Source organism: Schistocerca serialis, chromosome 1 (assembly GCF_023864345.2).
Source record: "Schistocerca serialis cubense isolate TAMUIC-IGC-003099 chromosome 1, iqSchSeri2.2, whole genome shotgun sequence".
Classification (NCBI taxonomy): Eukaryota; Metazoa; Arthropoda; class Insecta; order Orthoptera; family Acrididae; genus Schistocerca; species Schistocerca serialis.
In genome coordinates this window covers 1,139,718,692-1,139,743,572 of record NC_064638.1, presented here as the reverse complement: position 1 = coordinate 1,139,743,572, position 24,881 = coordinate 1,139,718,692, and the positions used below count along the sequence as shown (strand labels likewise).

At 45.2% G+C, this 24,881-nt stretch overlaps 1 protein-coding gene and 1 pseudogene across 1 annotated transcript in view; both read left to right on the top strand.

Moving 5' to 3' along the window:
• The window catches only part of LOC126455967 (Down syndrome cell adhesion molecule-like protein Dscam2), a 358,909-nt gene that overhangs the window by 5,482 nt on the left and 328,546 nt on the right, over window positions 1-24,881 (top strand). The window contains exon 3 of the mRNA XM_050091727.1: window positions 3,850-4,081. Coding sequence (XP_049947684.1) covers window positions 3,850-4,081 — 232 coding nt within the window. The remainder of the gene's footprint in view (window positions 1-3,849; window positions 4,082-24,881) is intronic.
• LOC126425176 (5S ribosomal RNA) lies at window positions 1,397-1,515 on the top strand (annotated as a pseudogene).

The window sequence follows — 24,881 nt, the reverse complement described above, 5'->3', positions numbered from 1 at the left end:
AAAATAACAAAGAAAGTTTAGGATCTGTTACATGTTGAATAGTTTAGCTTTATGAAAGGTAATTAAGCCTTAAGAGAAATAAAGACACGTTCACAGGATCTGTCGCATAGGATCTGTCGATCTAAAAAAGCAGTTCGGCAATGAAAAATTGTACAAGGTGTTAGGCATTCTCATAAACAGTGGTGTGCGCTATTTAGAAAGACATATAATACACACTAAGAACAAGAATCGAGAGGCAATAATAAGACTGGAAGACCAAGGACGCCGTGCTCTTATAAAAAAGGATTAAAACCGTGATGTAGCTTCTCGTTCCTACATTTCAATCTATACATCGAACAAGCAAATGACGGAAATAACAAAAGGTTCAAGAGTGAAATTAAAATTGAGGCTGAAAGTTTATCAAGGATAAGCTTCGCTGATGACATTGTTATCATCAGTGAAAGTGAAAAAGAATGATAGGACGTGTTGAATGGAATGAAGAGTCTATTACGGACCCACTATGGATTGAGATCAAAGCAGAGGAAAACGAAAGTAATGACTAGTAGCAGAAAAAGGATCAGCAATGAACATAACATCAAAAGTGGGAACCACGAAACAGACAAACTGAAGAAATTCTGCTATCTGGCGGACGAAGTGACGAGGACATAAAGGAATAGACTAGCACAGCTAAACTGGGCATTCCTAGTCGAAAGAAATGTGCTAGTATCAAACATAGATCCTAATTTGAGAACGATATTTCTCAGAATGTACATTTGGGGCTCATGGTTGTGTGGAAGTACATCGTGTACAGCTGGAAAACCGGAAAAGAAAACAATCAAAGCGTTTCGTATGTGGTACTATAAAATGCTTTTGAAATTAGGTTGACTGGTAGACTGATAGATCGGCAAGGAGGGGAACATGTTGGGAACATTGACAAAAGAAGGGACAGGATGGTAGAACATGTCTTAAGGCATCAGGCAATGGTTCCTTAGTACTTGAGGAAGTTGTAGCGGGTAAAAACTGTAGAGGAAGACAGAGGCTGAATAACATCCAACAAATAGTTGAGGACGTATGGATCAAGTGCTACTCTAAGATGAAGTGGTTGGCACAATACAGGAATTCGCAGCGGTCCACATCTAACCAACAGAAGAATGATTATTGCTCTCCCCTCCCCTTCCCCCTCCCCCCCCCCCCCCCCAAACAAACAAAACTCCAGTATCAATAAAAGTGGTCTACGACATGAAACTCGCATCTTCCGCGCAGCAGCTCAGTTCTGTACCACAAATTTTAAACTATTAATTCCATTAAGCAACGACTACAAGAAGATTTTGACAAAAAGTAAACAATCGGTTGTTTTAAGGAGTTGGTTTCAATTTGGAATAAAATTTTATAAATTTTCACAAACTTAACCTTCATTGCCAAAGGGCCTTGCTGCAGTGGTAACACCGGTTCCCGTCAGATCACCGAAGTTAAGCGCTGTTGGGCTGGGCTAGCACTTGGATGGGTGACCATCCGGTCTGCCGAGCGCTGTTGGCACGCCGGGTACACTCGGCCCTTGTAAGGCAAACTGAGGAGCTACTTGATCGAGAAGTAGCGGCTCCAGTCGCGGAAATTGACATACGGCCAGGAGGGCGGTGTGCTGATCACATGCCCCAACATTTCCGAATCCAGTGACCTCTGTGGGCTGAGGATGACACGGCGGCCGGTCGGTACTTTTGAGCCTTCATGGCCTGTGCGGGAGGGGTTTAGTTTTTTAACCTTTATTATCATAGTAAGCAATAAATACAATAATAAATTGACGTCATGTTAAGAATCAATTGTTTTAAGTAGCTGGTTTCACTTTGGAGCCACTGGAACATACAATTTTCAGATACCCATTATTTTACGTGATATATTTGAAAGCAAATTCGCATTTTCCTAGGTGCTATCCCAAATCTCGAAACATCGATTAATACATACTGTCTAATGCAAATTATAGTTCTATCTAACAAGCAATAATAGGCCTAAAAGTTAATAAATTTTTCACCAAAACTACATACTACCTCAGTGGTTTCATTTCGAAACTACTCATAAAACTTTAGTATGCATTCAAATTTAGGTTACAGTAACTTTAGACATATTTATTTTCACTGTCAATTATCTCCCCAAAATGACCACTAAAAACAAGCATAATTTTATTTCATGCACCAGCACTGGTGGTTTCATGCTAAAGGCAACGAAATTTAAAAATGGTGGTTTCAGATACAAAGCACTGGTACTCAAAGGTTTAACCTAGTGTTTGTCTCGAGAGTCATGTGAGGCATGCCTTACGCTGTGGCGACCCCACATCCGCCAGTTGAGACGCGACTGTCATAAACCACAGGAAGAGAAACTTCCTGGCAGATTAAAACTGTGTGCCCGACCGAGTTCGCAGGAGAGCTTCTGTAAAGTTTGGAAGGTAGGAGACGAGGTACTGGCAGAAGTAAAGCTGTGAGTACCGGGCGTGAGTCGTGCTTCGGTAGCTCAGTTGGTGGAGCACTTGCCCGCGAAAGGCAAAGGTCCAGAGTCCGAGTCTCGGTCGGGCACACAGTTTTAATCTGCCAGGAAGTTTCATATCAGCGCACACTCCGCTGCAGAGTGAAAATCTCATTCTGCTAACCACAGGAAGAGTTATCCCATTTGAGGATCTGCCGTATATGACCCCCAATGTCACTGCTATATGCGCCGTAAGGCGCGGGTGCAGACAGGTGAATAGTGATCATAACAGCACGTCACGAGTTGAACGTGAGTTGATCAACTGTGAGGGACACATTAGTCATACTGTATCGTAAATTACCCAAACATTTGTGTTTCTGAGGTCAATGATGTCAAGGATGGATCTTCAGTATCGGAGAGACGATGTTTCCATTCGCGTAATCCACCGCAGAGAACGGCCACATGTGTTTGACAAACGGACGTCACGCAGAGCCATACAGGCCGATCGACGCAGTTCACCACAGATTTAAATGTGGGTCATCAGGAAACAATTTATGCCAGCACTGTACGGAGACAGAAAAACTGTATACTCTCCAGCAGCTGATGCCCGACTCGTGTCCGTTTGCTGACATCTCCACACACAACTCAACGGTTGACACCAGCTCAAACAATATTGAGAACAGAATACAAAATTCGGAGACATTACTTTTCAGCACATCCTGTCACATGTGTTGCGGCATTTCTTAGATGTTATTTGATAATGATTTAAAAAAAAAAAAGGAAACAGCAGGTAAATTTGAAAATTGTGTAGCCTGTGAGGGACAATGTAACTATTTGATAAATATATCAAGGCTGTGTAACTATTTGCGAACAAAATTATCCTCAAATTCTGTCAGTTTCCCCAATTCTGCTGACAAGTCTACCATCCCCTGTATCCACTAATCCCCAAGTGTACCAGCCACTCCAATCCAGCTAACCCCCCATTTCTGTTAGCCCCTCATTTCTGCTAGCCTCCCATTTCTCCTAGCCCCCAAGTCAGGTAGTCCCCCTATTCAGCTAGCCTTCAATTTTGATTGCCCTCCCCCTGTCTACCACCAAGCCTTTTAGTGACCAACACCATTACTCAAGACCACTATTCCTCAATGTCACTACACTTCAAGGCCACGCTAGTCCTCAAGGCCACTGCATGTGACTGAGACCACAACTCCTCAAGGCTGCTATTCTTCGAGACCACTACCTGTCCATTTAGTGAACTAACCCCTGGGATCAGTAACCCAAAGTCTGGTAGCCTCTAAGCCTATTAGCCTTAGATCCCTTAGCCCCTATGTGCCTTATCCTAAGACAGCCGAATCATACGTCTGCTCAGACCGGAATCCACCCAATCTCATATTGTTTATGCTGCTGGTTTTGTCGCAGGTGGTGAACTCGGGAGAGGCGGCTACGTTCAACTGCACAGTGTCTGGCTCACCAGTGGCCAGCGTGGAGTGGCTGCACAACGGGGAGCCCCTGCCTGCTGGTCGCGCGAGGCTGTTGTCCCCGCTGGTGCTCCATGTCGCTGCAGCGTCGCGAGCCCACCGCGGCGTCTACCAGTGCGTCGCCAGGGGCAACGGAGACAGCGCCCAGGCCAGCGCAGAACTCAGGCTCGGAGGTAAGCGAGCTGCGCAGTCAGCTAGCCAGAATATACCGTGCCGGACGGCTTACGGTCAGCTCACATAGAAACACAATGGCTCAATAGTGAAAGAACACCACCCTGGCATATTACACTGCAGCACGTACAAGGTGTCAGTCCGACGGTACTACGGAATGGAAATACACTACTGGCCATTAAAATTGCTACACCATGAAGATGACGTGCTACAGACGCGGAATGTAACCGACAGGAAGAAGATGCTGTGATATGCAAATGATTAGCTTTTCAGAGCATTCACACAAGGCTGGCGCCGATAGCGACACCTACAACGTCCTGACATGAGGGAAGCTTCTAAGCGATTTCTTATACACAAACAGTAGTTGACCGGCATTCGGAGTGGCCGTGCCGTTCTAGGCGCTACAGTCTGGAACCGCGTGACCGCTACGGTCGCAGGTTCGAATCCTGCCTCTGGCATGGATATGTGTGGTTTCCTTAGGTTAGTTAGGTTTAAGTATTTCTAAGTTCTAGGGGACTGATGACCACAGCAGTTAAGTCCCATAGTACTCAGAGCCATTTGAACCATTTTTTTTGACCGGCATTGCATGGTGAAACGTTGTTGTGATGCCTCGTGTAAGGAGGAGAAATGCGTACCATCATGTTTCCGACTTTGATAAAGGTCGGATTGTAGCCTATCGCGATTGCGGTTCATCGTATCGCGACATTGCTGCTCGCTTTGGTCGAGATCCAATGACTGATAGCAGAATATGGAATCGGTGGGTTCAGGAGGGTAATGAGGAACGCCGTGCTGGATCCCAACGGCCTCGTATCACTAGCAGTCGAGATGACAGGCATCTTATCCATATGGCCGTAACGGATCGTGCAGCCACGTCTCGATCCCTGAGTCAACAGATGTGGACGTTTGCAAGACAACAACCATCTGCACGAACATTTCGACGACGTTCGCAGCAGCAAGGACTATCAGCTCGGAGACCATGGCTGCGGTTACGCTTGACGCTACATCACAGACAGAAGTGCCTGCGATGCTGTACTTAACGACGAACCTGGGTGCACGAATGGCAAAACGTCATTTTTTCGGATGAACCCAGATTCTGTTTACAGCATCCTGATGGTCGCATGCGTGTTTGGCGACATCCCGGTGAACGCACATTGGGAGCGTGTATTCGTCATCGCCATACTGGCGTATCACCCGGCGTGATGGTATGGGGTGCCGTTGGTCACACTTCTCGGTCACCTCTTGTTCGCATTGACGGCACTTTTCACAGTGGACGTTACATTTCAGATGTGTTACGACCCGTGGCTCTATCTTTCATTCGATCCCTGCGTAACCCTTCATTTCAGCACGATAATGCACGACCGCATGTTGGAGGTCCTGTACGGGCCTTTCTGGATACAGGAAATGTTCGACTGCTGCCCTGGCCAGCACATTCTCCAGATCTCTCACCAACTGAAAACGTCTGGTCAATGGTGGCCGAGCAACTGGCTCGTCACAATACGCCAGTCACTACTCTTGATGAACTGTGGTATCGTGTTGAAGATGCATGGGCAGCTGTACCTGTACACGCCATCCAAGCTCTGTTTGACTCAATGCCCAGGCGGTATCAAGGCCGTTATTATGGCCAGTGGTGGTTGCTCTGGGTACTGATTTCTCAGGATCTACGCACCCAAATTGCGTGAATATGTAATCACATGTCATTTCTGGTATAATATATTTGTCCAATGAATACCTGTTTATCATCTGCATTTCTTCTTGGTGTAGCAATTTTAATGGCTAGTGTGTTATTACAAATGTTTAGTTCGATATGTCTCTTTGAGAAAACATCAATCGTTCTCAACAAATCCTTCCAGGCCTACAGTTCTTTACTCTCCTTAGTTCGTACTAAGGGCATTTGAAGAGTCCGTGCAAAGTCCGAGAGATGGCACCACCGGTGCGTATCGAGGTCATGTTTAGTTAGTAGCATCTTTGGAAAGAACGCACACCAAGGTTCAGCCATATTGGTCTATTTCTTTGTGGTTGGTATCTGTGTGAATCAAGGAAGTCGAGTGATTGTCAAAACATGGACGAAGGAGAAACGTTACTTCAAGAAAGGCAAAACGCCTCAGGAGACTAAAAACAAGTTTTACAAACATTACGGTGACTCTGCAACTTCGATTAGAACAGTTTATAAGTGGTTTCAAAATTTTTGGAGTGGCCATATGGGCACAAGTGATGCTGGACGATCTGGACGCCCTGTGGAGGTTACGACTCCAGAAATCATTGATAAAATCCATGGTGTGGTGATGAATGACAGAAGAGTCAAGGTGCGTGAGATTGCTAGTGCTGTGAGCTTCTCGAATGAATGGCTACATAATATATTGCATAAACATTTGGACATGAGAAAGCTTTCCGCAAGATGGGTTCCGCTATTGCTCACGCTTGACCAAAAACGGAATCGTGTGAAGTGTTGCAAGGATGGTGTGTAGCTGTTCAGGAAGAATCCGCAGGACTTTAAGCTTCGTTTCATCACTGTGAATGAAACATTAATATACTCCTGAGGCGAAACAACAATCGTAATAATGGGTTACCAAGGGGAAATCTGCACCAAAAAGGCGAAGACCAATCCTTCGGCCGAAAGGTTATGGCGATTGTCTTTTGGGATTCGCAAGGCATATTCCCCATCGACTATCTGGAAGAGGCTAAAACTATTACAGGTGCATAATATTCATCGTTATTGGACCATTTGAAAACCGAGCTGCAAGAAAAACGCCGGCGATTGGATCGCAGCACACACCTCAGCAGTTGTGGTCGCAAAATTAATGGAAATAGGATTCCAACTCGTTTCACATCCCCCCTATTCTCCAGACCTGGCTCCCTCGGACTACTATTAGTTCTCCAATTTGAAGAAATGGCTGGCGGGGCAAAGATTTTATTCAAACGAGGAGGTGATTGCAGCAACTATTAGCTATTTTGCAGACTTGGACAATTCCTGTTATTCGGAAGGGATCAACAAATTGGAACAGCGTTGGACGAAGTGTATAAGTCTAAAAAGAGACTATGTAGAAAAACAAGAAAAGTTTACCCAAAACAAGTACGTAGTTCTTATTTTTACACGGACTTTTCAAACGCCTCTCGTACTTCTGCGACACCAGCTCTTCTCGTCCAGCAGAAGAAGATCATAGGTGGAGATGGGGACGGGATCAGCGCTCTTAAGCTGCTTCCAGCCAGTCTTTCTTTGTGTGCCGAAGAAAATATGATAAATATGAAGCAGAGTGTTATAAAGTTCTCCAGCTAGAGACTTACGGTCACTGCACAGGACTTCATACTTTATTTCGTAACAGGACTTTCAGTGATTGCCCCGGTTACCGAAAATATAGACCAGATGACATCGTAGGCAGACTTCGGTAAACTACACTACTGGCCATTAAAATTGTTACAACAAGAAGAAATGCAGATGATAAACGGGTATTCAAGGGACAAATATATTATACTAAAACTGACGTGTGATTAGATTTTCACGTAATTTGGGTGCATAGATCCTGAGAAATCAGTACCCGGAACAGCCACCTCTGGCCGCAATAACGGCCTTGATATGCCTGGGCATTGAGTCAAACAGAGCTTGGATGGCGTGTACAGATCTGGAGAAAGTGCTGGCAAGGGCAGCAGTCGAACATTTTTTGTATCCAGAAAGGCCCGTACAAGACCTCCAACATGCGGTCGTGCACTATCCTGCTGAAATGTGGGGTTTCGCAGGGATCGAATGAAGGATAGAGCCACGGGTCTTAACACATCTGAAATGTAACGTCCACTGTGAAAAGTGCCGTCAATGCGAACAAGAGGTGACCGAGACGTGTAACCAACGGCACCCCATACCATCACGCCGGGTGATACGCCAGTATGGCGATGACGAATACACGCTTCCAATGTGCGTTCACCGCAATGTCGCCGAAGACCGTCGTGATGCTGTAAACAGAACATGGATTCATCCGAAAAAATAACATTTTGCCATTCGTGCACCCAGGTTTGTCGTTGAGAACACCATCGCAGGGGCTCCTGTCTGTGATGCAGTGTCAAGGGTAACCGCAGCCACGGTCTCCGAGCTGATAGTCCATGCTGCTGCAAACGTCGTCGTCGAACTCTTCGTGCCGGCCGGGGTGGCCAGCGGTTTAGGCGCTACAGTCTGGGACCGCGCGACTGCTAAGGTTCGAATCCTGCCTCGGGCATGGATGTGTGTGATGTCCTTAGGTTAGTTAGGATTAGGTAGTTCTAAGTTCTAGGGGACTGATAACCACAGCAGTTAAGTCCCATAGTGCTCAGAGCCATTTGAACCTTTTTTTTTTAACTCTTCGTGCAGATGGCTGTTGTCTTGCTAACGTTCCCATTTATTGACTCAGGGATCGAGACGTGGCTGCACGATCCGTTACAGCCATGCGGATAAGATGCCCATCATCTCGACTGCTAGTGATACGAGGGCGTTGGGATCCAGCACGGCGTTCCGTATTACCCTCCTGAACCCACCGATTCCATATTCTGCTAACAGTCATTGGATCTCGACCAACGCGAGCAGCAATGTCGCGATACGATAAACCGCAATCGCGATAGGCTACAATCCGACCTTTATCAAAGTCGGAAACATGATGGTACGCATTTCTCCTCCTTACACGAGGCATCACAACAACGTTTCACCAGGCAACGCCGGTCAACTGCTGTTTGTGTACGAGAAATCGATTGAAAACTTTCCTCATGTCAGCACGTTGTAGGTGTCACCACCGCCGCCAACCTTGTGTGAATGCTCTGTGAAACTAATCATTTGCATATCACAGCATCTTCCTGTCCGTTAAATTTCGCGTCTGTAGCACGTCATCTTCATGGTGCAGAAATTTTAATGGCCAGTAGTGTAAGTGCTATAAGCTTATTTCCAGCAAATGTAGACTGAAGTGCAGACAACTGTGCGCTTTTTCGGGTGTGATTCTGGCGGCGTTTTGCCGCGACAGATGCTCGCTTAGCTGGTGATTCCATCTCTCGCATAAATTCTGCCCATATCCATCATTCCCCCCAAACCTTTCCCTTACTAGCAACTGCTACACCACTGCTCTGCCATGAGAGCCACTTCATCGCTCATACAGAGCAATTAATCATGGAGATAAATTGAACACCTCGTTTATAAACATGGCTGCCACTCTAAAAGCCATGGCCGTACAGGTATAATCTCATGTGCTGTTATTTTTGCTGCTGACACTTTATCTAATTAGTTGTCTGCAGAGGCAAAAGCTGTTTAATGGTGTAACGAGTCATATCAAAAGAATGTTATGTAGCATATTGCAGTTACCACCCAAATTAATTGATGGAGATAAAAACTGTGGTGCTATGTGTATAAAAAAATGCAGATAGTATTACGAAGGCACACATGGCAAGTAATCCAAATGACAGGCATGGGACGTAAAGGTTCATTTACAGTCTATTTTTCCCAATTCGGTTAGATGTGGAGAGTATACTGGAAAAGATTGAAAAGATGGTCAATTGTAGATATGCAAATATAATGTATAATTATAAACCTATAAGGAAATACGGTAATGAGAGACCATAATGAAAGACCATATAAAATATCCAAACATCAATTATGATATATCTGAAGATGGGACAGTCTTTTTTTTCTAGCGACGAATGCCTTGAGGAGCTGAAAATACCAGGATACCCAGGATGCAGATATACCACATGAAAATTCATGTGCAGCAAATCAATTTGTGCGTTGTGCCAGGAACAATGTAATAACAGCTTCACTGGGTCAACATTCAGTCGCCATTAGTCATTGTGTGAGGCGACAATTCCTTTATTGAAGAGCGATGCAGTTGTCTTTCTAACTGCCATTGCAGTCTTTTGAAATCGTAAGACACATGGCTATAAAACCACCTAATCATGAGGTGTATATCTTACCTGAATGTATTTCTTAAATTGACACTGCTGTGCAGAGACATGAAAATAATACGACTCTCTGTTGTAAAGCAAGCCTGATCAATTAAGGAGACCGCAGTCGCAGTAAATTAACTAGTGCAGCGGAACAGGTGTATAACGCTGGTTAATTATAATTCTGTACAACATTATCAATAAACTGATATGTATTCATCAGTTTAGTCTCATGCATATTTAGAATTACCGTTTGATGGCGCTAACAGCGTAATAGTAAATGCCAATATAGAAAAATTGCGCGAGATGGGAAGTGACGAGAAGTATGTGGTGTAACACGTAAGCTCAAGTCTCATATCTAAAGTTATTTGCTTGCACAACTGCAGATTAAACTTATTCCAAGCCCAAATTTATTAGATAAGTCCTATTCTTCAACTGTCGAGGCAAATACTGCATACCATATATTATATAAAGTTAAAAGTTCGTTTCTGTGCAAACGCTACCCTGTTACACTACCCACCCACCACTCTAAAAGCCGACCGTTATGACCGAGCGGTTCTAGGCGCTTCAGTCTGGACTGCTACGGTCGCAGGTTCGAATCCCGCCTCGGGCATGGATGTGTGTGATGTCCTTAGGTTAGTTAGGTTTAAGTATTTCTAAGTCTAGGGGACTGATGACCTCAGATGTCAAGTCCCATAGTGCTTAGAGCCATTTGACCATTTGAACCACTCTCAAACACCCCACACTGATGCCAGGACTACTTAATGGTTATCTGTCTCTAAGAGGCGTCTCAGCAGTTTAGAGATATGAGATGTATTTTTAATATAAACTTAGTGGTAACAAAAAGAAAGAGAAGAAATGTAACACGATTTCTTGCTAACAGCTCGATGGTTGCACAAAACTGCTACATCGCTACACTCGCCATTGTACAAAGAAGCTGGCAACTATTGTGGAAATATTCCTCAGAATATTTCTGCCTCAGCTAAAACATGCCTCCCATCTAGCTTACAAAATTAAATCTGTGCTAAAAATAAAAAAAAGGTCCACCGTTCAGGAAGTTTATCGGTCCTCCTCTCTTTTCCTTTTTTTCCGTTCTTCCCCTCCACCCCCTCCATGGCTGCATGTAAACGGCCACACCACACTCCCCCGACAATTCCCTCTGTAATGGGAGCCAAACAAAGCCTGCGCGCTCGTCTATATATGGAAGGATGTGGTGCGTAATGAAGAGTTTGTGCCAGAGGGGTGCTTTTAAAAAAAACTGCGACCGAGCCGCGCCCCTATTAATGCGAGTTACTGCCGCCGTAAAGTTGGCAGCCGTGCGGCACGAATCCCCGCGGCCACTGTGCCACTGTGTGGTTCCCCTCCCTCCCACCCCCAACCCCATACCGCGTCCTGTCTACCCCCTCCACTACGCCTCGCACCAGCAAGACAACAGCCACGCTGGACGCGTTCCGAACCGCGGCGGAACGCGCGCTCTAAATCCCCGGCGTAACATTGCCCACGCCATTGGCAACAATGGCACATTTCTCCCGCACGCCCCACTCACACCACACCCCACGAGTGCGTGTTACTCGTTTCCCGCGCGAGAAAACCCGTGTGTGAGAGAATATTTCGATGCAGCAGATTCTGCATCTGCATCTCGTCGATATCAGAAGTACATGTTGGAGGGTAATTCACACCACATTGAATTATTAACTGTATTCCTCATTGCAGTTACTTACAGAGCAATGGAGGAGAGTTACTTCGCGTATACGTCTGCAAATGCTCAAACCAGTCTGGCTGTATTTCTTGCAGTAGTTACCACAATATTTCATACATTACTAAATAGGAAAATTAACTTACATCGGAATAGGGCACAGTAACTTCCGGTGTTGCTCATATTTCCAATCAGAGCCAGTATGGTTTGTGAAAATTGCAAATCCTTACAATATAGATGACTGAATGGAACTTGGTGCCATGTACTGTTTTCATCACAGTACAAAAATTATTGGGGTTACAAAACTGTGTTTTAACATCTGGCTTATGATTTGCTCTAGGGGAGGTGGGCAGCTATTAAAAAGTATAATATCTACAGTACGGACACCAACCTGATGGTATTTCGTTCATGATTTTCTTTTCTGGTTTCAAGTATTGCTCAACAAACACTAATACATAGGTTAGGGAAGTGAGTTAAACATATTGTCAGATCTTTGCCAACAAGAGTGGAGTATTGTCAGAAGAGAGAACATGTTCCCAGTTTCCTGCAGACGCAGTTCAGCTGCAGCCCGGTGAACAGTTTCATTTCAGTGTGCAAGTGAAATTGCGGTACAACTGGAAACATACTCCAAAGTTGAAGTATGCAGGACAGTAGGATTCTTGTGGACAATACGTCAGGTGATTTGTGGACCAAATGTGATGTTTCGTCTGGGGCTAGTGTAATGGTTCAAATGGCTCCGAGCTCTATGGGACTTAGTCCCCTAGTGTAATGGCGCAAACAATTTGAACAAGTATATGAATGTGTCGTGTCTGAAAGGACAGATACCATGCGGTATCCACAGTTGTGATACGTATTATGTAAATTAAAGTGGAGGGAGAAGGAAGGAAAGGAAAGGGTAGGAAGTAATGACATCGGCTGTATTGGGACTGGAAAAGGGGTGAAAGGGAAAGATACCAAGAGTTCTTACTTTTAGTTATTTATTTGTTTTTGTGTTAATGAGAAAGTAAATACCATACTAACTAGGTAAAGGAACCCTACAAGAGCTGAGCACTGAGATTATCCAGGTCATCTTCTCGTATGATGAGGAGTACTGTCCACTGTGTACACAGGGTGAAAGCGATCTTGAATCATGGATCTTTGTCATCAGTCTCTTCTCGCACCTGGAACCCCCTAGAAAGCCGGAGGCTCCATGAATGACAAACCCAGATAGGTGGCAAAACAGGACCATTGGTCGCCCAGTATTGTAAATCCATGTGTTTCTGCAGCAGGAACGACACAGAATCTAACACATCATCGTCAGCGTCATTGAAGAAATAGTTCAGCGCCATGCCTTTACTCCACTTAACTACACTCCTGGAAATGGAAAAAAGAACACATTGACACCGGTGTGTCAGACCCACCATACTTGCTCCGGACACTGCGAGAGGGCTGTACAAGCAATGATCACACGCACGGCACAGCGGACACACCAGGAACCGCGGTGTTGGCCGTCGAATGGCGCTAGCTGCGCAGCATTTGTGCACCGCCGCCGTCAGTGTCAGCCAGTTTGCCGTGGCATACGGAGCTCCATCGCAGTCTTTAACACTGGTAGCATGCCGCGACAGCGTGGACGTGAACCGTATGTGCAGTTGACGGACTTTGAGCGAGGGCGTATAGTGGGCATGCGGGAGGCCGGGTGGACGTACCGCCGAATTGCTCAACACGTGGGGCATGAGGTCTCCACAGTACATCGATGTTGTCGCCAGTGAACGGCGGAAGGTGCACGTGCCCGTCGACCTGGGACCGGACCGCAGTGACGCACGGATGCACGCCAAGACCGTAGGATCCTACGCAGTGCCGTAGGGGACCGCACCGCCACTTCCCAGCAAATTAGGGACACTGTTGTTGCTCCTGGGGTATCGGCGAGGACCATTCGCAACCGTCTCCATGAAGCTGGGCTACGGTCCCGCACACCGTTAGGCCGTCTTCCGCTCACGCCCCAACATCGTGCAGCCCACCTCCAGTGGTGTCGCGACAGGCGTGAATGGAGGGACGAATGGAGACGTGTCGTCTTCAGCGATGAGAGTCGCTTCTGCCTTGGTGCCAATGATGGTCGTATGCGTGTTTGGCGCCGTGCAGGTGAGCGCCACAATCAGGACTGCATACGACCGAGGCATACAGAGCCAACACCCGGCATCATGGTGTGGGGAGCGATCTCCTACACTGGCCGTACACCACTGGTGATCGTCGAGGGGACACTGAATAGTGCACGGTACATCCAAACCGTCATCGAACCCATCGTTCTACCATTCCTAGACCGGCAAGGGAACTTGCTGTTCCAACAGGACAATGCACGTCCGCATGTATCCCGTGCCACCCAACGTGCTCTAGAAGGTGTAAGTCAACTACCCTGGCCAGCAAGATCTCCGGATCTGTGCCCCATTGAGCATGTTTGGGACTGGATGAAGCGTCGTCTCACGCGTTCTGCACGTCCAGCACGAACGCTGGTCCAACTGAGGCGCCAGGTGGAAATGGCATGGCAAGCCGTTCCACAGGACTACATCCAGCATCTCTACGATCGTCTCCATGGGAGAACAGCAGCCTGCATTGCTGCGAAAGGTGGATATACACTGTACTAGTGCCGACATTGTGCATGCTCTGTTGCCTGTGTCTATGTGCCTGTGGTTCTGTCAGTGTGATCATGTGATGTATCTGACCCCAGGAATGTGTCAATAAAGTTTCCCCTTCCTGGGACAATGAATTCACGGTGTTCTTATTTCAATTTCCAGGAGTGTATATTTGTCCGGATGGCTGGGAAGTAGACGGCATCCGGATGGAATAGAGCTTCAGAATCAACCGCCGCGGGTGGCTGCCGTAAGAGTAGGGCTAACATTGGTTGTGTGAGCAGCCAACATGCAGCTGCTGTATCAGATGTCAACCGATATGTGTCAGAATGAGGTACTGTGCAAAACTGCACACAAAGGCGCGTCGACCAGATGAAAGGAGTGCAATCTTTGGCGATTAGCGACTTTGTCATTCACTATCACGTACGAAGAAGCCCGAACTTCCGTAGGGAGAAAGGATAGGTGGATCGAATGCCATACTCTCTTCCATCGTCCGGCAGGGTAGCGTCTTGGTGTCTTTGGAATTGGCGTTAATAGTCCTTTGTCGTGGGGCTTTGTGTAGAATGTAGGTAATCCAGCATATAATTATAGTCCACGAGGAACGTCCTGATGTGACAGAATGACTGCGGAATATGACCGAATGGGACTGGAGTGTGCCGCGAATGTGGCGCCACTTCGCCGATCACGGTACCCGTCAGGATGACTTGCTCAGAATGCCATAGTCGGCGCATCGTTCCAAGAAACAGTGCCCGCCCTCTGTTTCTAACATTAGTTAGACCTACGCCACCTTCGTGTGAGGGCAATATCAATGTGTCGTAACGAATTTAAATAACAATTGCCATTGATGATACTGCCCGCCATAGTACTGTACTGCTGAAACCATCGTAGCGCTGTCTGTGCGTCATCCCCTGGCCTGGCCAGGAATACGACTTTGGAACCTCACAGTCCATAAACAGAGCCCCTCCAAGTGACGGCGAAGGCTGCACAGGACTGGCTCGAGGTCTACTGCAAATAGAATGGCGGACAAGGGGCGTCCTTGCCTCACGGAACGTTCGATAGCCAAGGGATCTGGTCGATAATCGTTCACCATTACCTTCGAATGTGCTCCATGAATCAAGATCAGGAATACATCGGGGGACGCCTATGCGTTCCATCACCGCACATAGAAAACTATGATTGACGCGGTCGAATGCGTGATCGAAATCAACCGCGACGAGTTTGCAGGCCGATATTAGTGCGATTACGTTCCTATGCGATCCCAGTGCCATGTGAACATTGCTTTTTCCAGCAAGCAACTTTGATCGGCATGTACTGAATCCTTGATAGTGGTTTGCAGGCAGGCACGAAGGATGTATTTTAAAATGATTACAGGCAACTTTTAACAAAGTCATACACACATACATACATACATTAATCCTTGTTCCATAGATCATGAATACGACATTTTGTAATGATGTGGAACGTGTCACTTCAGATTAAGTTTTCTTTACACAAATTAATTAATTAATTAATTAATTTTCTTACAGTTACTACTTCATATCTAAGAATTCATCTATTGAGTAGAAGGAGTTGTTATTCAGAAATTCTTTTAATTTGCTTTTAAATGTTGGTTGGCTATCTGTCAGACTTTTAATACGATTTGGCAAATGGCAAAAGCTTTTTGTGGCAGCATAATTCACCCCTTTCTGTGCCAAAGTGAGATTTATTCCAGAATAGTGAATATCATTCATTCTTCTAGTGTTGTAGCTATGCACTTCACTGTTATTTTCGAATTGGGATGGCTTATTAATGACAAAATTCGTAAGTGAATATATGTATTGCGAAGGCACTGTGAATATCCCGAGTTCCTTAAATAAATGTCTGCAAGGTGATCTTGGGTGGGCTCCAGCTACTATTCTGATTACACGCTTTTGTGCAATGAATACTTTCTCTAGTAATGACGAATTACCCCAAAATACAATGCCATATGAAAGCAGTGAATGAAAATAGGCATAGTAGGCTAATTTACTGATATGTTTATCACCAAAATTTGCAATAACCGTAATAGCGTAAGTAGCTGAACCTAACCGTTTCAGCAGATCATCGATGTGTTTCTTCCAATTCATTTTCTCATCAATCCACACACCATGAAATTTTGAGTTTCTGCCTTAGCAACAGACTTCCGTTCATAGTCTACAGGGTGTTGCAAAAAGGTACGGCCAAAATTTCAGGAAACATTCCTCAAAAACATGTGTCCGGAAACGCTTACTTTCCATGTTAGAGCTCATTTTATTACTTCTCTTCAAATTACATTAATCATGGAATGGAAACACAGAGCAACAGAACGTACAAGCGTGACTTCAAACACTTTGTTACAGGAAATGTTCAAAATGTCCTCCGTTAGCGAGGATACATGCATCCACCCTCCGTCGCATGGAATCCATGATGCGCTGATGCAGCCCTGGAGAATGGCGTATTGTATCACAGCCGTCCACAATACGAGCACGAAGAGTCTCTACATTTGGTACCGGGGTTGCGTAGAAAAGAGCTTTCAAATGCCCCCATAAATGAAAGTCAAGAGGGTTCAGGTCAGGAGAGCGTGGAGGCCATGGAATTGGTCCGCCTCTACCAATCCGTCGGTAACCGAATCTGTTGTTGAGAAGCGTACGAACACTTCGACTGAAATGTGCAGGAGCTCCATCGTGCATGAACCACATGTTGTGTCGTACATGTAAAGGCACATGTTCTAGCAGCACAGGTAGAGTATCCCGTATGAAATCATGATAACGTGCTCCATTGAGCGTAGGTGGAAGAACATGGGGCCCAATCAAGACATCACCAACAATGCCTGCCCAAACGTTCGCAGAAAATCTGTGTTGATGACGTGATTGCACAATTGCGTTCGGATTCTCGTCAGCCCACACATGTTGATTGTGAAAATTTACAATTTGATCACGTTGGAATGAAGCCTCATCCGTAAAGAGAACATTTGCACTGCACTGAGGATTGACACATTGTTGGATGAACCATTCGCAGAAGTGTACCCGCGGAGGCCAATCAGCTGCTGATAGTGCTCCATACGCTGTACATTGTACGGAAACAACTGGTTCTCCCGTAGCACTCTCCATACAGTGATGTGGTCAACGTTACCTTGTACAGCAGCAACTTCTCTGACGCTGACATTAGGGTTATCGTCAACTGCACGAAGAATTGCCTCGTCCATTGCAGGTGTGCTCGTCGTTCTAGGTCTTCCCCAGTCGCGAGTCATAGGCTGGAATGTTCCGTGCTCCCTAAGACGCCGATCAATTGCTTCGATCGTCTTCCTGTCGGGACACCTTCGTTCTGGAAATCTGTCTCGATACAAACGTACCGCGCCACGGCTATTGCCCCGTGCTAATCCATACATCAAATGGGCACCTGCCAACTCCGCATTTGTAAACATTGCACTGACTGCAAAACCACGTTCGTGATGAACATTTGGGCCAACTGGCGGTGAATCGAGGATGTACAGTACATACCGACGAAACTAAAATGAGCTCTAACATGGAAATTAAGCGTTTCCGGACACATGTCCACATAACATATTTTCTTTATTTGTGTTTGAGGAATGTTTCCTGAAAGTTTGGCCGTACCTTTTTGTAGCACCCTGTATATTTATCAGTAGTGTTATGCCATTTACTGTACATAATTATATGAACTGTGTTTTCTCAAAATTTAGTGAGGTCCATTTGCAGAGAACCACCTAATAATTTTCTGCAATGGAGTCAGCAGCCCTGTGGGTGCTGCCCGCTGCTAGGTTCGGGCACAGAGATCATGATGTCTTCCGTAAATTCGGTGGGGACTCAGAAGGTGGGCTTCATAAGACCGGAAAACAGGAGGTAAAGCTCAATAGGGAGTCCACCAGGCACAGGTGATTCGTTCTGTGCAACACTTTTGAAGGCTAAATCCAGTTCGTGCCATGGAATGTCCGCCAGAAGTGCGTCGTCGTCGTCCTGCACAAACGCGGTTGCTGGCATGTCGTGTAACACGCCTTCCAGGCCCACCCGCTTCTTAGGCCCTTGGCGTAGAAGAAGAGATAGTATTAGGTGAACAATCGGGCAGTATCTGTTTGTGTCACAGTTTGCCTTCCCTCCGCCGTTTCGACTGTCGTTATGAGCGTGTGTTTACTCTGACGTGTTTCTCTTACTATGAGGGTAATACCAAAAGTAAGATCTCCTATTGTTTTACAAGTACATAGACCTGTTTATTTCTACAATGGTTTACATCAGTTTACAGCTTGAACATTTAGCTATTTTTCGACATAATCAACATTTCTGTCAATGCATTTTTGTAGACGACGTGGCAGTTTTTGTATGCCCATGTCATACCTGCTCGCCGCCATTCTATTCATAAACTTATGAACCTCTTCTTCCACCTCTTCGTCGGAGCTGAATCGCTGGGACCACAATTAACGCTGACAGGTACTGTGAGACTCTGAAAAAACTCGAACGGGCAATTCAGAACCGGAGAAGAGGAATGTTCAGCAAGGGCGTACACATTCTCCATGACAACGCTCGCCCACACATCGCTCGGCAAACCGTACTCTCCTGCAACAGTTTCAGTGCAACATAATCACCCACCCACCCAATAGACCTGACTTGGCGCCCAGTGACTATCATCTGTTCCCTATGTTAAAAGAACATTTGGTCGGAAAGCGATTCAGCTCCGATGACGAGGTGAAAGAAGAGGTTCATAACTTTCTGAACAGCATGGCATCGAGCTGGTATGACATGGGCATACAAAAACTACCACAGCGTCTACAAAAATGCATCGACAGAAATGATGATTATATCAAAAAATAGCTAAATGTTCAAGCTCTAAACTGATGTAAACCATTGTAGAAACAAACAGTTCTATGTATGTATAAAAAAAATAGGAGACCTTACTTTTGGGATTAGCCTCGTATGTAATGCAGCGATGCTCATTCGCCATGCAGACTATCTTCCATTCTTCGCACAGACTCTGACGCCTTAGAATTGCACTGCAGTGAGTTGGGGCAGGCAGGCTTTGATGCGTTCGATGGTCTGCTGACGGTCTGGTGACGGCGGTTGCATTGCCAGTTCCCTTAATGCCATGTAATACGTCGTCCATTGTCAGCTTGATTTGTCTCAGCCATAGCCGATAAATGCCTGGCTTATCACAGATCTGACTCAATTTAACCACCACGTCAATGGGGAACTGAAGCTCGTTGGCGCTGCTGGCATCGACGCCAGGTATTCTCAGTCTCACGGCTACAGGCCTCATCGCAGAGATGGAAAACGTTCAGTTTCCAGGGTCCCCTACTACGTCTTGTCCATTGTCAAGGCAAGATGAGATATAAACCTTTTGGTCAGCAAAAGCCGTTGGCATTATCTCAGCGCTAACTGTAGTCGCAGGAAGCCATCGAGAGACGTACACCCTATCTAAGTGGCTGGCCGAGTGGCTGGTAAGTACCCGTGATTCTCGCCATGTTGTAGGGTCCAGGTGTCTTGCAGCGCAAGGTCCTGCACAAGTGCATGCAACGCTTGGCAGGGGGTGAAGTGGGGATATTGGCCCTTGAGTCGCAGTACACAGTTAAAATCGCCTCACACTATATAATGCTCCATATTGCTTTAAACCAATGACGTCACCTTCTCAGAGTAGCAGACGGTCCTTTCTCGGCGCTTCAATCGGAACTGCACCGATTGTCAGCACAACATAATACGCCAGTGGAAGGTAAGTCATGTCCAGCGTCTCAGTCCTCTACCCTTAACAGTATGAAAATGCCACCACTACCTTCACCAGCTGTATTTACCGCCAGCTTTGAACACTTGTTCGACTAAAAACACACGTTCTTCAGTGGTTAGCATTTCAACAGAGACAAAAACGAAACAAACGAACAAAGTAACTAAACTTAAACGTTCACGTCAACACGTGACGACACACACCAACGATACTACTGACGCTGGCTGACAAAACGAAACACTGGAATGTTGGGAGAGTCCACTTGAAGGAAGTAACCCAGGCAAGCTAACAAACATACGGCACTGCGGGGAGACTTTTTGAACACCCTGTATAAACATTGTAACCGTAAAAGTTCAGTCTTACTTCAGGTCGTACCTGTTGGAAGAAAACAATATTCATGTCCACCGCTCGTTGCGTATCCCTTAAGATTTGCATCTTCAACAGTGAGCAAATGCCGTTGATGTTGATATCACCTTTACAGTAGACTTTTGACACCGTAATTAATTGGGTGTGCTGGGAATGGTCCTGGCATCGCCGCATGAACAGCTTGACCAACCGCGCTCGCCAGTCAGCGCGCGCATGTGATAATCCCCAGATCATCAGATTTACAAGTATGAAGAACAAAGTAAAGGCGCGAAACCCTCAAAAAATGTTCTGTTTCGTAGTAGGAGTTGGTCATTGAGGATATTGTCTTTAGCATGTTGCAGATGCTTAAAGATCTGCATTTCTTCCAACATCACATGCGCGCGCTGATTGGCGAGCGCGGTTGGTCAAGCTGTTCATCTTCTTTCTTTCTTTTTATCCTCATTTTCCTTTTACGATGAAGGTGATTTTAGCCCGTTGAACACCTCACGTTTTATCCCTATATCTTTATTACCACGACGTCTTTAGATTACGTCCCCTCTGCCCCCCCCCCCCCCCTCCCAGGCTAACTACCGGCTTTAGGCATAGTTTTTAAGAGTTCCTCCTGTTGTCATAGGTAGCTTCATATATAAGCTTCTGTACTAGCATAAGCAAACGTGTGCGGTTATTTTTAGGTTTCATCTCCTATTTAGCTCGTCTCTTGTTCTATCCATTTAATTTTTTGATATACGTTGATCCACGGTTGGGAATGTATGGGCTATTTAGCCCCGACCCATGTATAAACTTTCTCGTATTCGTATGCGCATGCGCATTCAAGTAACTTCCCTTGTCTTGCGCATGTGCATAGACAGCGGGTCAGGCTTGTAGGAGAGCGACCGTTTGTAGCTGCAGTTTATGGTGGGTCATGGCCCATCGAACATAGGCCGGTGTGAGGTGGAGCGTACACCATTAAGTAGTGGTTTTGACTTTGTACACATGTACTGTTTGTGTTTTCCTTTTCATTTGCGTTTATAAATGTATAGTTATGGTGTTCTTTTAATCATTGACAAAGGTCTTCTTAGGCACTTGCGGGTTTATTGTTGTTCTGAAGAAGGTGTAGTTATCTACGCCGAAACCTGGGTTAAACGTTAACAGTAGATGTTTTTTTCGCAATCCAGGCGGGTTTTTAGTTTTTTAATATATTAACCAACAATTGCTGACGCGCTGCGATGTTGAAGGTTCTTAAATTTACCTTTTTCACAATTATTGGTTACTTTTGTGTAACTGATTTATAAACACCCTGTATTATGTATAGATCTACTCACAATAGTGACACATGAAAATTTGTGCTGGGCCGCGACTCGAACCCGGATTTCCGTCTATCGCGAGCGGTCGCCTTAACCACTTTTTTGAATGCTCTGAGCACTTTGTTTTTAATCAGAGTATCCACCTTTTTATTTTATTTTATTTTATTTTTTGTTCTTTCTAGTTGATACAAAACATCGTTCTGCTTACATGTTCACATGCCATTTCAAGGGAAGAACATTTCTCAAACACCTGTACTTAAATTAGATACAGAATTTTTAGTTACCTGCAGGAAATTAAATTTTTATGCTTCAGAGAATAACATCAATTTAAACAGAAACAAAAGAGAATAGTAAGACTGCCTTTATTTGCAGTTTACAGAATGAGATTATCAATTTTTTATGTATAAGCTGAATAGTATAACAATGAACCAGACTGACATAAAACTAACATTGTAATAAAGTAGTGTACTTGGGGAAGTTAAAATGTATCACAAATTGAAAGCTCTATAAAACTACATTAAAGTAATAGACGGAAAGTCATCGAGTAAAACAGAAGTAATATTAGGCGTTCCCCAAAGAAGTGTTATAGGCCCTGTATTGTTCCTGATCTATATTAACGACATAGGAGACAAGCCGTCTAAGATTGTTTGCAGATGATGCTGTCATTTACCGTCTTGTAAAGTCATCAGATGATCAAAACGACTTGCAAAATGATTTAGATAATATATCTTTATGGTGCGAAAAGTGGCAATTGACCCTGAATAAAGAAGTTATTGACATTAGTGCTAAAAGAAATCAGCTAAATTTCGATTACGCGATAAGTTACACAAATCTGAGGGCTGTAAATTCAACTAAATACTTAGGGATTACAATTACAAATAACCTAAATTGGATCGATCACATAGATAACATTGTGGGTAAAGCAAACCAAAGACTGCGATTCATTGGCAGAACACTTAGAAGGTGCAACAGGCCTACCAAAGAGACTGCTTACACTTCGCTTGTCCGCCCTATTCTGGAGTACTGCTGTGCGGTGTGGGATCGGCATCAGGTGTGACTGACGGATGACATCGAAAAGTACAGAGAAGGGCAGCTCGTTTTGTATTATTGCGAAATAGGGGAGATAGTGTCACAGACATGATACGTGAATTGGAGTGACAATCATCAAAACAAAGGCGTTTTTCGTTGCGACGGGATCTTCTCATGAAATTTCAATCACCAGTTTTCTCCCCCGATTGCGAAAACATTCTCTTAGTACCCACCTACATAGCGAGAAATGATCATCACGATAAAATAAAAGAAATCAGGGCTCGCAAGGAAAAATTTAAGTGCTCGTTTTTCCCGCGTACCGTTCGAGAGTGGAACGGTAGGGAGACAGTATGAAGGTGGTTCATTGAACTCTCTGCCAGGCACTTTATTGTGAATAGCAGAGTAATCACGTACATGTAGATGTAGATATAAAAAACTTCTCCAACTATGCTTCAAATTTTAATATTCTACACATTAAAGAAAATCGTCTTACACATATAACATTTAAGTAAAGTTAAATTACAGTAACAACCACTTCATTGTCATATCACAAACAATATTTCTGTATTGCTTGAAAACTACATAAACGTAACACTATTCTTGCATAACATAAAGAAAGAAACACATAGTGCAGTGGAGAATGTGATTTCCAAAACCCCCACTGCTCTTTCATCCGGGTATTGTATTCCCGTATGCATAAGATATTCACCGATTCTTATCCTCCGTTCCGTCTTTCATCGCATCGATAATTTAACTTCTCTCAGCCTGGACGTTCCAGCTGTGCGGAGGGTCTTGAAACGCACTCCGTAGAAAGTTAGAGAAATACTTTCGGTATTTTGAATTTCTCACGATCTTCAGACGTCGTTCCTGTAATAAGGTTCAAAAGTCCAATCACATTCTTTGGGTCATCTCTGAACAAATAGAGCACAGTCTGGCCTCGAACACACGTTACTGCATTCGTTTTAGTACATGGTTAGTCCGGGAAGAATACAATTCCAGGTTCAGTGTTGCGCTGTCCCATTCGATAAAAGAAAGCGATCGTTTGTGTCGCCAAACGCTACACTTCTACCGGCGCGCCGCATATGAGAGGGTGTTCATCGTTGTCCAGAGTTTGGCAGTAGTTGGACAAAGTGCGGAACCCGTGAAACTAGGTAGGTGTTAACATACACTACATGATCAAAAGTATCCGGACACACTGAAAAAACATACGCTTTTCATATTAGGTCCATTGTGCTGCCACCTACTGCCAGGTACTGAATATCAGCGACCTCAGTAGCCATTAGGCATCGTGAGAGAGCAGAATGGGACGCTCCGCGGGACTCATAGACTTCGAACGTGGTCAGGTGACTGTGTGTCACTTGTGTCTTACGTCTGTACGCTAAACATCCCTCGGTCGACTGTTACCGATGTGATAATGAAGTGGAAACGTGAAGGGACACGTACAGTACAAAAGCGTACACGCCAATTCGTCTGTTGACTAACAGAGACCGCCGACAACTGAAGAGAGCCGTAATGTTTAATAGGCAGACACCTATCCAGACCATCACACAGGAATTCTAAACTGCATCAGGATCCACTGCAAGTACTATGAAAGTTAGGCGGGAGGTGAGAAAACTTGGATTTCATGGTCGAGCGGCAGCTCATAAGTCACACATCATGTCGGTAAGTGCCAAACGACGCCTCGCTTTGTATAAGGAGCGTAAAAATTGGACGATTGAACAGTGGAAAAACGTTGTGTGGAGTGACGAATCACGGTACACAATGTGGCGATCCGATGGTAGGGTGTGGGTATGGCGAATGCCCGGTGAACGTCATCTGCCAGAGTATGGAGTGCCAACAGTAAAATACGGAGGCGTGGTACTATCAGAGCACCGACCTGCATTGATAGTTTAAGCACCTTCTTGCTTCCCACTGTTGAAGAGCAATTCGGGGATGGCAATTGCATCTTTCAACACGATCGAACCCCTGTTCATAATGCACAGCCTGTGGCGGAGTCGTTACACGACAATAATATCTCTGTAATGGACGGGCCTGCACAGATTCCTGAGCTGAATCCTTTACAACACCTTTGGAATGTTTTGGAACGCCGACTTCGTGCCAGGCCTCACCGACCGACATAGATACTTCTCCTCAGTGCAGCACTCCGTGAAGAATGGGCAGCCATTCCCCAAGAAACCTTCCAGTACCTGATTGAACGTATGCCTGCGAGAATGGAAGTTGC